This window comes from Solea senegalensis, linkage group LG11, assembly GCF_019176455.1.
Source record: "Solea senegalensis isolate Sse05_10M linkage group LG11, IFAPA_SoseM_1, whole genome shotgun sequence".
In the NCBI taxonomy this organism is placed as follows: Eukaryota; Metazoa; Chordata; class Actinopteri; order Pleuronectiformes; family Soleidae; genus Solea; species Solea senegalensis.
In genome coordinates this window covers 786546-801382 of record NC_058031.1, presented here as the reverse complement: position 1 = coordinate 801382, position 14837 = coordinate 786546, and the positions used below count along the sequence as shown (strand labels likewise).

Here is a 14837-nt window from a genome sequence, read left to right as displayed (position 1 = left end):
GAGCTGAAATCGATTATTAATTTAACTGACATTTATTTTGATAAGCGATTATCTGTTTGAAGCTTTTTTCACAATCAAAACAAGAATTCCGATTGTTTAAGCTTCTAAAATGTGAATTTTCTTCATTTCTTTGCTCTGTATAACAAAGAAATTGTTAAAAATTAATCTTCTTTTTTTTTTTAAAGGTTTTCTGATACTTTATGGACCCAACTATTAATCGAGAAAATAATCTACAGATTCATCGATTATGAAAATAATCGTTAGTTGCAGCTCTAATATTGTGTCCTTTTTTTCTGTCTTCCAGTGAAGCTGAATGGAGGCAGACACGTGCAGGGCATCCTGCGAGGGTTTGACCCCTTCATGAACCTGGTGGTGGATGACTCTGTGGAGATGGGGCCAGGAGGTCAACAGAACGTCATCGGCATGGTGGTCAGTATTTTTGCCCTCTCTGACGCCCTGGGGTGTCACACAGCACAACATTACATAACTCTTTTCTTAAGGCTTAATGAGGTTAATGTTGGTGTGTTGTTTCTAACTTTGGTGTCATTTTTCTCACAGGTGATCAGAGGAAACAGCATCATCATGCTGGAGGCGCTGGAACGAGTATGAGAGAGGCGGGGAGTGTGCTGTAGACGCAGAAGAGAAAGATCCACACCGTTTTACATTTTCTTTTCACTTTTAGTCACTTGTCTGTTTGAAAGAGATGTCTGAACTCCACTGGCAGGCGTGTTTATTATCTTCTTTTTTTTAGTTTGATTTGTGTGTTCTTGTGAATAAATGAGTTTCTCTTTGTATTTTTGGGTTTAGTGTCTGGTATGGCTGTGAATTTCGTCTCTCGCAGTTAAATGTCCTGTTTGCTGCATGTTTATTTAACTTTGTTCAACGACAATCATCAGTGAGTTTTAAATGTCAGGATTTACCTCCTGATCAGCAGCTCTGCAGCTTATTTTACAACTGGTAAAATCTGTCACTGTGTTAAAAAGGTGGATAGTTAAAGGGCTAGTATGTAGGATTTGGAGGCATCGAGGGAGGAAGTTTGTAAAGCTGACAAACAAATTTCAATTAAAATAGTAAATATCTGTCGACAGACCTCTCTAAATCTTATGCACTTCACCTTTGAACACATGTACTGTGAAGTGGTTTACACATGTCATGTTTAAAACCAGTTGAAATTCCTTCAATCGCTTCTACCGCAGTCTCTGATCATAAATAAATGTGTTACTTGGCTCAAAGGATTGAGGTTAAGAGAGGACTGTGATGATCATTTAATCTCTCAGAAAAGAAACAGAAGTTAGAAGTACATGTGTTGATGTGTTGACACACACTGACTTGATGTTGGTGTGTCATTCACAGCCATCACTTTCCTGTGTCCTGACCACAACTCGCAGCTGTGATGCTTTTAGAAAACAAATAGAACTCACTGCTCATACATGCTGCTTGTGTTCCACAGCCACCGGTGATATTGTAAAGCATCTAACTCTTGTAGCAAATGTCACCAAAAAGACCCTGCAATTACTCTTCAGAGAAGAGCCATTCGAATACTAAATAAAATAAAGAGGTTTGTCCAGGGTTTACATGATCTATGCAATACTTCTCTGTACCATAAATACCATTCATTGGGCTCTTTAAATTGTTGATATTGTGTAGTAATCATTTTGGAGGTTAATTATATATATATATATATATATATGTATATATGTCTTACTTTATTGTGCACTTTATAATTTAAAAGACACAAGTTTTTGTTTTAGAATCAATTTGAAAAAAACACATTAGAAAGAAAAACGTGTCCTTTCTGCGGAGAGGCCGATAGAGGGCGCCCTCTTGGACACTCACTTCCTCTTCGGGCGGACATTTATTTTGAAAGGCCGCTGTCGTCATCGCGGGACCGCGCTTCTTGACGTCGTGTGTCGTCGCGGAGTGACGTTATGTGGAAAGTGGCAATGTCGGAGGAGATTGGGAAGGCGCTACAGTCGGTGGTGGAGCGGGTGAACCAGGCGGCGGCACGGCGGCCGAAGGTAACCGCGGGCCGGCAGGGCTCGTCACGAAGCCCCGCGGCTGTCGCTGCAGAGCGGCGAGTCGTGAAAGGGGAAGAAGCCGTGTGGGGACGCGGTGTCGCGGCGGCACGACTCGTTATGTAAGGGCTGCCGAAACAGCTCAACCTTTGGAAGCAGCTCTCATAACGGCGTGGATGTTCTGTTCGTTGTTTGTTAGCTGCTTTAGCCTCGGCTCAGTCGTTGTGTGTCAAAGTCCACGCTGACTCCACTGGGGGCGAAACGTGTCCACGAGCAGGGGCGTAATTAGGCATTTTAAGTGCCAAACACAGTAGTGATGGGATATATAAACATTATTTTCTAATCTTCCAACGACCTCATTTGTGGTGGATGTATTATTATGGAGTGGCAGCAGCAGCAGTAAGCGTAGAGTTTATATATGGAGTGTGTGTGTGTGTGTGTTTGCACAGCTGATTCAATTGAAGAGGTTTCTTGAATGCATCTTTAACCCTTCTGTCACCATATCTTCACCAACAGGATTTGGCAGACGTAGTCTACTTCTCATTACCGTAACTCCCAGACCCTTTGTGATATTTAGAAAATTCAAAAGCTACGGACTGGTGTATTGTCCAGGGTGTGACTTCCACCATATCAACATGTGGAGGATAAAGTGGTAGAAGATGGATGGAACTTAGTGAGATTATTTTGAAATCATTCGAAAAACATATTTAAAAAGATTACTGTGTGATATTTGTGCAGATCTGTGAGAGACAAAGACGTTCTCTTCAGTGTGTTTAAAACCATATTTTGACACACATTTTGGCTTGAACAAATATTGCCGTAGGCTTTGGTGCAATTTCAATAAAAGTTTGATGAATCCTTCAGACCTCGCTCTAGAGACTCTATGTGAGTGTTGGGAATCCACCGTCACGTCTTCAGCTTCACTCACTCTTCACGTCCGTTTGCCTTCAGCCAGGAAAAAAAAAATAATCTCTCTCAGAGAATCATTAGAGATGAGTGTGTAACTGCATCTGAACACAGCAGCAGCCTCATCACTGTTTTCTGACTCACTCCTCCTCCTCCTCCTCTAGACCCCACCACACGGATGCTCGGATGAAAAATGACTCTTGCTTTGTCCTTCCTCAGACTCTGCCGTCTGTGCCGCCTCGCCTCGTGGCTGTCAGCAAGACCAAACCCCCAGAGATGGTGGTGGAGGCCTACAGACAAGGACAACGCAACTTTGGAGAGAACTACGTAAGAATGAAACTCTGCTGTAGACTTTGCTCACGTCAAAGCACCAACGTGAAGTTTAAAGCACATTATCAAGTACAGGAAATCTTCAATTGTCCCAAAATGACCTCGTCTTTTATTTCCTCTCAGGTTAATGAACTTGTGGAGAAAGCTTCAGATCCTCTGGTGAGTTTATACATTTAAAACAAGTTCATTTAATGTATTTGTAACTCTGACTTATTTTCACAAGACTCCGTTTCCCCCTCATCCAGATTTTAGAGTCTTGCCCAGAAATCAAGTGGCACTTCATCGGTCATCTACAGAAGAGCAATGTCAACAAACTTTTGTGTGAGTGTCTCTCTGAAGCTGCGCGTTCACACAAAAGTACACAAAAACAAACTTTTGTGTGAGTGTCTCTCTGAAGCTGCGCATTCACACAAAAATACACAAAAACAAACTTTTGTGTGAGTGTCTCTCTGAAGCTGCGCGTTGACACAAAAGTACACAAAAACAAACTTTTGTGTGAGTGTCTCTCTGACACAAAAGTACACAAAACTGTGAGTGTCTCTCTGAAGCGTTCACACAAAAAGTACACAAACTTTGTGTGAGTGTCTCTCTGAACACAAAGTACACAAAACAAACTTTTGTGTGAGTGTCTCTCTGAAGCTGCTTGACAAAAGTACACAAAACAAACTTTTGTGTGAGTGTCTCTCTGAAGCATTCACACAAAATACACAAAAACAAACTTTTGTGTCTCTCTGAAGCTGTGACACAAAAGTACACAAAAAAACTTTTGTGTGGCGTCTCTCTGAAACACAAAAGTACACAAAACAAACTTTTGTGTGGCGTCTCTCTGAAGCTTGGCGTTGACACAAAAGTACACAAAACAAACTTGTGTGGCGTCTCTGAAGCGACAAAAGTACACAAAATAAACTTTTGTGTGGCGTCTCTGAAGCTCGATTGACACAAAAATACAAAAACAAACTTGTGTGGCGTCTCTCTGAAGCTCGTTGACACAAAAGTACACAAAAACAAACTTTGTGTCTCTCTGAAGCTGCTAGTTGACACAAAAATACACAAAACAAACTTTTGTGTGAGTGTCTCTCTGAAGCTGCGCGTTGACACAAAACTACACAAAAACAAACCTTTGTGTGAGCGTCTCTCTGAAGCTGCGCGTTGACACAAAAATACACAAAAACAAACTTTTGTGTGAGCGTCTCTCTGAAGCTGCGCGTTGACACAAAAGTACACAAAAACAAACTTTTGTGTGTCCCCAGCGGTGCCAAACCTGTTCCTCGTGGAGACGGTGGACTCGGCCAAACTGGCCGACAAGGTCAACAGCTCGTGGCAGCGGATCCGGGGAGCCGGCGTGCAGAGGTTAAAGGTCATGTTGCAGATCAACACCAGTGGAGAACAGAGTTAGTGTCGTCATTTAAAAACAGTAAAGTGATTGTTACCGTGACTGTTACTGTTGTAAATGTCTGGTGTCGGTCGCAGGTAAACATGGTCTCCCGCCGGAGGAGACGGTCAACGCGGTGAAGCACATCGTGTCCCAGTGCTCCGCCCTGCACTTCTCAGGACTCATGACCATTGGACGCTACGGCTACAACCTCACGCTGGGCCCTAACCCAGACTTTCAGGTACAAATGGTTAGAGCTGCAGCTAACGATTATTTTCATAATCCATTCATCTGTCCATTATTTTCTCGACAAACCTTATTTATTTTGAACCGTATTTTAACGCACTGCCGTTACTCATGAGAAACAGTGTTTTGTTTCCTCTGATACTCGAGGGAAAGTCAATCTTGAATTGATAGATAATTAATCTTATCGATACTTTTTATTTTAAATTTGACATTATTTTGAATGTTGGATGTTAAGTTCTTGCTCGAGCTGTAATTCCTTGTAATGCTTGAACTGCAGGTGACTTTTTTAATTAACACCACTTAGAATCCAGCACATGCAGCAGTGACAACAATTTACACTTTCATGTTTTAATCAGCGATGTCTCGTCTTGAACATCGATCTTTGGTGTATGAAACTCTACTGTCAGCTATTATGATTATTATTATTATTATTAGTATTATTAATAATAATAATAATAATAATAATATTATTATTATTATGATGGTTATTATTATTGTTGTTGTTATATGTTGTTAACTCGGCCACGTTGTGCTCCTCTTCTCTGGCAGATGCTGCTGAGTCGGAGGCAGGAGTTATGTGACGGTCTGAAGCTGCCCGTGGAGGAGGTCGAGCTCAGCATGGGCATGTCCACGGACTTTGAACACGCGGTGAGTTTCACTCTTCGTGGGCATTTATACACAAGACGGTGATATTTAAATACTAAACCTTCACACATCCTGGTGTACACACACACACACACACACACACACACACACACACACACACACAAAACCCAAAACAAACCAAAACCCCCAAAAACTGTTCTCTGTGCAGGTCACTCATGTTCAGTTACGCAAAGTCTTCAAAGACTTCATGTTCAACATGCTGCTTTGGCCGGAGTGACAGAATGACAAACGTGTCTTTATTGCTCCGCCATTTAAAAATGGTTTTGTCCAGAAAAGTCACTAATGGCGTGTTTCCACCAGCTCGCCTCGGCACGGTTAAGTTGTGTTTCCACTAGCCGCTCTGGCGAGTTTCCATGCGAGCTGAGGCGATACTAGATATGTCTAGACGTCACCAGACTGCCGGCCACTGATTGGTCAGAGCGCCGTCACAGGAAGTGACGTCCGACACAAGAATGAAAAAACAATCGTGAAGTGACTGTGTGTGTGATTCTGTTACACTTACAAGTCACTCGTCTGTGTGTCGCGTGGAAAACAAAGTCACGGCAGTTTCATGCAGTCGTGCAGTGATGGCTCCGCCCACATTGCGTTGATACTATTTTTGTAGTGGGGAGACCGACCTGAACCAGCTGAGCTGGGACCATCGGTGGAAAAGGCTTTTAACAGTTTGACCGACTCACACATTTGCAACTGAAATGCTTCTCGTTGACTTTGTTTATGGGAAAAACAATAATGATCGCGATTATTTTGTTTCAAAATTGACGTCTTGATTATTTCAAACAAATTCGATGTCGTTCTTTCATTCGTTTTTTGATGAAATGAAACGAAACATGAAAAAAACAGATTTTCCCATTTTGTCCAGTTTTTGAAGTTACGTGACCTGGAAGATTCCGTGGATCATTCGTTCATTTGTTTTTCAAAATGAAACGAAAAAAAAAGATATTTTGAAGAAATTAGAAATTAGATTTTCAAAATAAAATGTTCAAATTTTTCCCCAATTTCCGATATTGTGCTCAAATGAAACAAGCGTTTCCTGCTTCGTCCAGTTCTAACTTTTCCATGGGAAATGTGTGCGAGACGTACAGAAGATTAAATTTCTACTACTGAATGTTCTCACTGCTGCGTTGTCTCCCGTTTGTTGAAGATCGAGGTGGGCGCCACCAACGTGCGAGTGGGCAGCATCATATTCGGGAACCGGGATTATCCCAACAGTGCGGCAAACACTCCAAATCCCAGCCCGATGCCCAGTCCTGCTCCCAGTCCCGAGAAAACGTCCAAGGTGGTGTCCGAAGAAGCGGCCAAGAAGATGCAGCACCTCACCGTGTCTGGACATTGAGCGGAAGCTCCCCGTCGTGGTCCTGGAAAAACCTTTTAAAAAAGATAAACGCGAGGAGGACGAGAGCAGAGAATCGGACTGTTCTCCACAGAGTCGTGTTAAAGTGTGTTTGCCTAATCTTCCTCACTTCTTGCTGTTTTAAGCACTAAAAAAAAAGACAGAACTAGTTCTACGTTTTTTTAATAAAAGTAGTGCGTTACTAAACCTTCTCGTGCTCTTGAAGCCACTCCTACACGAAATGTGCAGCCACTGAAAACAACACATTGATCTGTGAGCTAGTGACGACTCGACCTTTTCTACCTTTTTCCGAGCCGCCGCGCCGCGACCGCGCCTGGCTTTGTGTAGAGTGACCCACAGGTGAGAGAAAACTGCAGACAGTACAATGTACCGTTGTTTCTTTGTTGTACAGATGATACAAAGACTTGATTTAATAAATCACTAAATCCTTTATAATGACACGTAGTATTGTGCGTTTGATAATTGTCACATCTGTGCAGCTTCTGTGCAGCAGTAATGGCGTCTGTGCTGTGCTCCAGTGATTGTTCTCCGAGAGTCCACCTATGCAAAGTAGTCATCGTGTGGTGTTTTTTTTTGGAGTGGAGTTTTAAGATGGCGTCGCAGTGGTTTCTTCAAAGATGTGACATAAAAAAAGACAAACGCTCGGTGTATTTTTCTGTGTCTAACAACAAAAGACACAACTCCCGTCTTGTGGTTTAGACGTTGGTTTGTGTCTGAACGCGTTGATCTGGCTCTGAGAGGAATCGAACCCAAGCAATAAATTGTGCTGTTGAAACGATCTCTGCCATTTACTGTGTATTTATTTCAGTTTAGTGGCACAGAGAAGGATCAGAGTAGGGACCGGCTCATGTGATAACCTGCATGATCCACAATCCCTTCATAATTAAAGTAACACTCGGCAACAGAAAGAAAAACTTACAAGAACGATAAATAGAAGATGTGAAACAAGAGCATAATTATTCACAGTAGCAGCAGAAAAGTATTGAGAGTATTCAGAGTTTCACAGTTTGATGGAATCCAGAAAGAAACAAACAATATAACAATAAATATGGCTGTAAAGATTAGGACCAAATCTCAGAATGATGGCCTTTTTTTTTTTTTACCTATTTTACCTATTTTTGAGATTATTACTTTTCTCTGGAGTGAACGTGCATAAAAAACTAGAGACGAAACTTGTGATACCCGTTAATAGCCCCGGGGGCTCTTTTAGGGTCTTTCCGTGTCTAAGTCGCACATGGTTGTTCTGATTTGAACCAAACTTGGTAAACGTGTTGCTCTCATGAGTCCAAACAAATTTCTAATATACTTCCATTAGCTCTGCCCACCCAGAAGTCGGCCATTATAGGAAAACAAAAATAGCTTGTTAAATTTTGGTTTCCAAAGAAAATCTTCACATGGTCTTAATCCTCTTCTGTGAATTCACTCTTCAATCTTAAGAAGGTTCTAAGAAGAAATGGGAGTGAGACAAAAAAAAACCAGGTATGGAGCCATTTGTCTTTATTATAACGACGACATGCAGGTAACATCTGGAACAAATTACAATAAGTAACAAGTGAACAAATCAACTCAAAGCTGCTGTCAGTCAAAGTGTCTTTTTGTTTCTGGTCACTCACAACATTCTATCCAATCAGAACAAAGAGGCAATAAATAAATGACATTTGCTTGTATTTTAAAGTTACGCACGCTGACAGCAGCTTTAAATCTATATGTTGCTTGTAAAAAAAAAAAGGACTTAAACTTCATAAATTGAACCATTTATTTCTCATTAGGGAAAAAGGAGAATGTAGAATGCTGTAAAACTACCACCAACACCAAAGGAGAAACTCACTAATGAATTGAAGATGAAGCAATAAAAAGCCCAAGCAAACGTTTGCTCAATATAATATAATAAATATACGTGACCATTTAAAAACATTGAGTCCATATCATATTAAAAGGCATTAGAAAACATGCAGGACCGGTTATTTACAGCCTGATCCTGACACTTCACAGACTGAATAAAATAAATGAGAAAGAAAAGAATTCACAACATACAGACGCATTTGTACGGATTATAAATGGTTTATAACACACTAGAAAGTCATTTGTTTATCATTTATTTATCTTTCTGTGGAGAATCTGTCACTGGTAAATAAATGGACTGACAGTAGAACACAGCAGTGTGTATACTTCATGTGAACCATAAATATGACTTTTAATGCATTACATTAGCCACCTCCAGCACAACTGAACAAGCGATGTTTTCCAGTTAAGGCCACAAGATGGAGCTGAATTTGTTTTGTGAGAAACGTGTGTCACATGATGAGCTTTGACCATATTAATATTCACACGTGTAGTTTAAAGCACTCTGGAACTATAATGGTTTAAGTACATGTTTGAGCCACTTGATGATGTTCAGAATTGAACAGTTGCCACATGGAGCAAAGAAACCAGACAATATTCACATTTAAACAGCTAAAAACGTATCGTGTGACTTGGCAATCGATTAATCGTTGCAGCCCCACAACACACGATGGATGAGTTGAGGGTTTTTTTAGGCTCTATTCACGAAAACTATTTAAAAGATAAACCAGAGTACGAGAAATGTCCAAAGAAAATAGATTTAGTTCACTGTGAAAATGCAGCAGGTCAGAGCGAAAGGACACGGTGGTCTTTAATGTGTCCTCAAACCACCACCTCATGTGGTTTTTGTGATCTGATCTCGTTCACTCTGTCCACTTATGCTCCAATCCTTAGGTTCTCCAACACATTTGGATTGGAAGGTGAAGTGTATGTTGCTTAATTTGACACACTGTACCTTTAAATATCAGTTCTAAATGCTTCTCCATTAATAACATTAATAAAGAACGTCTTCCGCGCTACTCAACAGCGACAGTGTGTTACAGGTCGTTATAAACCATTTATTAAGGGTTCATTCACTGCTTATAAACAATCAAAATACCAGCGTTTAAGCAAAGTTTAACGTGTAATGAATCACGGTCTGTGTAATATTAGCTCTAGTGGGACTACAACAGAAAGACATGTCCAAAAATTAACATTAACCACAATGGAAATAAAACTGGGAGTCAAATCTACGGGTGCATGATATTGATATCTAGGGAAGCACATGTATATGGATGTACATATACATGTATATGGATGTACATATACATGTACACGTGTGTGTACATGTATACATATACATATATATGTACACACACACACATACATTTTACATTTGAAATGAAGAGAATATTTTGCGTACTTGTGTCGCAGCACATTTTCTTTTTCATTGAGCAAAATAAATAAAGATAAATAACAAGTAATAGTTGGATAATAGAGGACACAAGCATAGAAGGAGAAGAAGAAGGGAACGGTGTTCATGTGCATCCCTAAATAAAATGAATGACTTGGTTATTACTCGTCCACTGCTGCAGTCACTCACTCCTGTATGATGTAAAAACAATGTTGAAATCCTCTTCACGTTACAAATAGTCGTTGATGAACAAAGTTGTCTGGGATCAAAAAATAAAGCAACACCCCGCCCCCTCCTGTCCATTCCATCGCCAAAGCTCCGCCCTCAAAACACTCACAACATACTTTTTTTTCCCAAACAAGTTTAGTTATCGATGGCTTTGTTTAGACTGCAGCCCAGATCGGATTTGTACGCATATGTGATCAGAATCTAATCTTCTAGTCTAGTCTAATCCTCGTGGGTTTGTGTAGTTAGACCACGCCCTGGGAAAAACAAGTAGTCTAAAACAAAATGGACGACAAGAAATCTGTGCCTGTTTCCTTCGATTCACGTCCGTCTCTCCAGACCTACGTCGTTGTTGTCGTCATTCGAGCCGCGCTGTGAGTGACGCAGAAGACACTTCTTATCTGAAATCCAGACTGAAACGGATCTGTAACAAAACCACCTCAGTACGTAGTTTGACTGATCATCATGATAACGTTCCTTTTTCCCAGTTATTCAACCGTTTAGGAACTACAGTGCGGAGAAGCTGACGTCACAAACGCTGGGAAGTCCTGAGGTTCTACCGTAATGACAAGTATATGTGCGCAAAGCTCCATTTCTCTGCTTTCTGGTATCCATCCATCCATCCATCCGTCCATCTTCTACCGCTTAGGCGGGGTCACACCATGGACAGATGGCCAGTCCACAGTTTTTGAGTTTTCTCCATCACAAACAGTTTAGGAGTTGTGGTAATGAGACGCACGACGACAGGATTGGTAACAGAAGGGTTAAAATTCGATTTGGGCTGCAGTCTAAACCGAGGCCTAAAAGGTTGTGAAGAGGATGAATCTTGTTCAATAACCAAGATTTAAAAACGTGTTCACGGACTATTACTTAAATTGTGTCTCTGCGTCGTCTTCTTTCACCGGCAGATAGAAAACTGATGGTACAGTCCAATGTTGTCGAAACGAAAACATAAAAGGCAACAGGAATGTGTGCTGCTCACAAAACAACACAACAATGTCTCAGACTCAGATAATAACTGCTCCTGGGAGTTTGCTCGTACCATTTGTGGCTGATAGTAAGTCCGTTGGTCTGTTCCTGGATGTCTCTGCGTCCCTGCACCCCAGACGTGTCTCTGTCCCACTCAAGTCAACATTGTCTTTGTGAGTCATTAACTGCGTTTCCTGGTGCCGCTCGTGCTCAGACATTACACACTACACTAGTTTCTTGGCCTCAAAGAAGCTTTTCAGGTGCTTCATCTGCCAAATCCCAGTGATGATGAGGATAAGTGTTTGAGCGATGGACCACCACAGGACACGCTGGTTGGTGCTTTCACTTGTCATGCGGAAGCGCTCCTCGCGGTACTGGAACAAAGACGTGACAGGATGAAGTTAGTAGACACTTAAAAAACCCGCGTATCTCATAAATGTGTGTGGCGTGTGTTTTAAGCACTGACTCTCTGGTAGTTTTGCTCCTTCTGGATCTGCTCCACTTGGTCCAGAAGTTGTCGGACTCGCAGCTGCAGCTCGGTGAGTTTGTCCTTTGCTGCAATCTCAGGGTAGTTGTTCGTGTGTTCTCCAACTTGAATGTCCAGATGCACTCTCTGCAACACCGACAGATGAACACTGTTAATCTTTCATTTTGTCAATGTCTGATTGTGGCAGGAAATGCCATCGAATACCGAGATAACGTAGGAAAACTATTCTGACGATATCGTCGTCTTTGGCCGATGACGAAGGCAGTCTGAACAACTACACTTTGAAAAACCTGAACTATTACTTTAAAGTTCCAAGCATTACTCTTAATTCCTCAGGGGCTCCTGAGCTTTGTGCTAATCAGCCAGAATAACCGGAAACACCAGAGTGTGTGTGTGTGTGTGAGTGTGTGTGTAAGTGAGAGTGTGAGAGAGACTGCATTCAAATGTGCACTGGAGTCCAGACATTTCCCTGAAATTGTCTGTGGGACTATATATATAAAATATCAAAACCCACCTTTACAGCCCTGGGTGCAAAACATCCCTATTCCCACAGGCAAAATCAATTCAAACACACACACTAACAGCTTTTTGCATTAATATAACAATAACAATAATAATAATAATGATATATAACTTCTTCACAGTCCAATCAAGCCTAATCAAATACTTCACAGTGTTTTGCCTGGTAAGACAAGGACAGAAACCCAACTAATCACACAATGAGCAAGCCTTGAAGGTGTCGATGGAGAGAAAAACTCCCTTTTAACATGTGCAGCATCTGCCTTGGCCAGTTGGGGTGAAAGTAGAATAGGGGACAGAAGAGAGGTGGGGGAGAGAGAGTTCTGCCAAGGAGGATCTCCAACACCCAGTGACTAATTCTTCACGTCAGGAACACCACACCCGACAGAAGCCAGAGATCAGCTGAGCAGAAATTCCTTCCACTCCCTCTTTTGTTTCTTAAACTGAACATTTCTCAAACTCTTTCCAATCATTATTTACCCAACGACCCTTTCTTATGTCGGTCCCAACTGTTTAACACTATTCAACAAAGAATGGAAACACAGTTACATGTGAGCGGTGACTGCGTTCGTACCAGTTTCCCACCGGCAAACAGAGCCATCTTGGTGGAGTTTGAGTGCAGACAGATCTGATGTTCTCCTGGAGTGTGGGAGGTGAAGGTGAACCGTCCATCTGATCCGTACTGACGAGAGAGGATAATCTGAGAGGGGGGAGTTGAAAGAGAAAGAGAAACGTCTCAGTGTCATTGTCATATGTACAGCAAACATGTGGGTGTGTTTGATAAAACTGTGTTCTCTGTTCTGACCTTTGTGTCTGGATCCTTGATCTCCACATGCATCCCAAGACCTGGGGTGGCTGGGAGGAAGGAATTGGTCTGCTTGTCCCACAGCTGAGTCCTGTATTTTCCTGTCAAACACACACAAACGCCATATTTTGTGAATAGAGCTTTTTTAAATTGGAAAATAAAATGATTTTTTTATTGAACAATTTGGAGTCAAGCACCATTATTGTGATCTTGTGTTACCACATGTGGTAAATAACTGTCAGTGGTGTGGACTAATGGTGCCCTAAACAAGAGTTGTGTTTACTGTGTTTATGAGATAAACCCATGTGGTTCGTTGCATTGTTTATGGAAAGTTTGTTAAAGCTTCAAGTTCACAAGTTATGATGTTTTTACTGGTGTTTTCACAAATGGGCAGATTCCACTGAGATTAACTTTTCAGTGGAAGGCAAATTAATGTGATTTTATATGTATAAAGGAAGTTTGTTTTCATTCACAGTGGACTGATGAGGACCAATCGGGAAGCACATCATTGTTACATTGTTACGTCAATGTTTTATCCACATGGAAATGTGAGGAAAATGCAGCACTGATTTTTTTTTCAAATTCAAATAAAAACAGAGAGAGTAGCACTTTCAAAACACTCCATTTTCAAGTCTTGAAAAAAATCAGGGTGTGGAAGGTAAACTCATCCCGAGCCTAAGTAACGGTGAATTACTCTGGTATTATTGTCATAAATACAATGCCAATAGTTTCAGGTGGAAAACGTTTATTTAACAAGAGGTTGAAATAAAGGCTGCACAATATATTAAAAATGTGCAGTTGCTAGTTTTGTTTTTTTCATTTATTGTTGTTATTCATTCATTCATTTTCTTCCAAAACGGTGGCCTAGCACACTTTACTCCCCTCATCCTGCAACAAGCTCAATTTAAAGGTGGGTAATGAGAGGAGAATTGGTTCGAATTGTTCCCACCTAGATTATAAAGGATAGTTTTGTTTACAGCAGGATTGTGATGCTTTTTTTCTTTTTCTCTCTCAATAAAATCACGTTATTGGAACAGAAAACAATGCACTTCCTTTAAAAGGTCTTTTAATTTTTAGATAATTGTCGCATATCAAGTGTTTTCGTGGTGGAACAGCTCGACAGCTGTTTGCTCGTCATCAAATTAGCCACTTCATAATCTGTCACTTATTACAGTAATAATTTTGACAGATTAACCCTAATCTGGGATGTTCTGCTGTCGAATCTCACCGTAGCCTCTTCTTACGGGGTGTTACCAGCTACAGACTACAATAGTAAACCGTGCTAAGTCTCACATGAGCACGGACTCGCTGCTGTCGTCGTCTGTGTCATTTCATTCAGAGCTTGGCTAGTTAGCTTTGTCGAGCTAATGAGCTAACACAGCAGCAGCAGCAGTATCTTACCAATAACCATGGTCTCGTCGGGAATTTCCTCAATGAAGCATTTCTTCTCCGTCTCCCCGATGTGGAAATAAAGTGCGTGACTCGGGTAAATCCACGCGAACATTAAAAACAGCCCGGTTACAGTGTTGGGGAGCGTCATTATCGTGCTGGGTCTTCCACGCACACACTCACAGGTGTATGTTTATTATTCGTGCCTACTTCTCTATGACGGACATTCAGCGCGAGCAGGAAGGAAGAGATGGTGTAGCGACCTCCCTCTGCTGACGTCACATCCCACTGCGGAAGAAAGGGGGCGGGGGGGATTTCCTGG

At 41.4% G+C, this 14837-nt stretch overlaps 3 protein-coding genes across 3 annotated transcripts in view; 2 read left to right on the top strand and 1 right to left on the bottom strand.

Annotated features, from left to right (window-relative positions):
• Nucleotides 1-794, top strand: part of LOC122776792 (small nuclear ribonucleoprotein G-like) — a 2329-nt gene extending 1535 nt beyond the window's left edge. The window contains exons 2-3 of the mRNA XM_044037514.1: nucleotides 280-429; nucleotides 559-794. Of these exons, the coding sequence (XP_043893449.1) occupies nucleotides 280-429; nucleotides 559-609 (201 nt within the window). The 3' untranslated portion in view covers nucleotides 610-794. The remainder of the gene's footprint in view (nucleotides 1-279; nucleotides 430-558) is intronic.
• Nucleotides 795-1844: 1050 nt separating this feature from the next.
• LOC122777146 (pyridoxal phosphate homeostasis protein-like) lies at nucleotides 1845-7664 on the top strand. The gene is made up of 8 exons (XM_044038164.1): nucleotides 1845-2018; nucleotides 3141-3248; nucleotides 3375-3410; nucleotides 3497-3572; nucleotides 4502-4642; nucleotides 4722-4864; nucleotides 5419-5517; nucleotides 6677-7664. The coding sequence occupies exons 1-8, from the start codon at nucleotides 1929-1931 to the stop codon at nucleotides 6866-6868; spliced, it is 885 nt and encodes a 294-aa protein (XP_043894099.1). The 5' UTR covers nucleotides 1845-1928; the 3' UTR covers nucleotides 6869-7664.
• Nucleotides 7665-8368: 704 nt separating this feature from the next.
• Nucleotides 8369-14774, bottom strand: tmed4 (transmembrane p24 trafficking protein 4). The gene is made up of 5 exons (XM_044038166.1): nucleotides 14528-14774; nucleotides 13127-13227; nucleotides 12896-13021; nucleotides 11782-11928; nucleotides 8369-11689 (listed from the first exon to the last, which is right to left on the bottom strand). Exons 1-5 carry the CDS (start codon nucleotides 14664-14666, stop codon nucleotides 11540-11542), a joined length of 663 nt encoding a protein of 220 aa, XP_043894101.1. The 5' UTR covers nucleotides 14667-14774; the 3' UTR covers nucleotides 8369-11539.
• Between the last annotated feature and the right edge of the window lie 63 nt (nucleotides 14775-14837).

Bases quoted from the DNA above. Each gene is read 5' to 3' on its own strand.
- LOC122777146 (XM_044038164.1), top strand. From the start codon at position 1,929: ATGTGGAAAGTGGCAATGTCGGAGGAGATTGGGAAGGCGCTACAGTCG. The intron at 3,573-4,501 runs GTGAGTGTCTCT...GTGTGTCCCCAG, and splicing joins CAATGTCAACAAACTTTTGT to CGGTGCCAAACCTGTTCCTC. The intron at 4,643-4,721 runs GTTAGTGTCGTC...TGTCGGTCGCAG, and splicing joins CAACACCAGTGGAGAACAGA to GTAAACATGGTCTCCCGCCG.
- tmed4 (XM_044038166.1), bottom strand. From the start codon at position 14,666: ATGACGCTCCCCAACACTGTAACCGGGCTGTTTTTAATGTTCGCGTGG. The intron at 13,022-13,126 runs GTCAGAACAGAG...CCCCCCTCTCAG, and splicing joins TCAAGGATCCAGACACAAAG to ATTATCCTCTCTCGTCAGTA. The intron at 11,690-11,781 runs GTCAGTGCTTAA...TCTTTGTTCCAG, and splicing joins AGGAGCAAAACTACCAGAGA to TACCGCGAGGAGCGCTTCCG.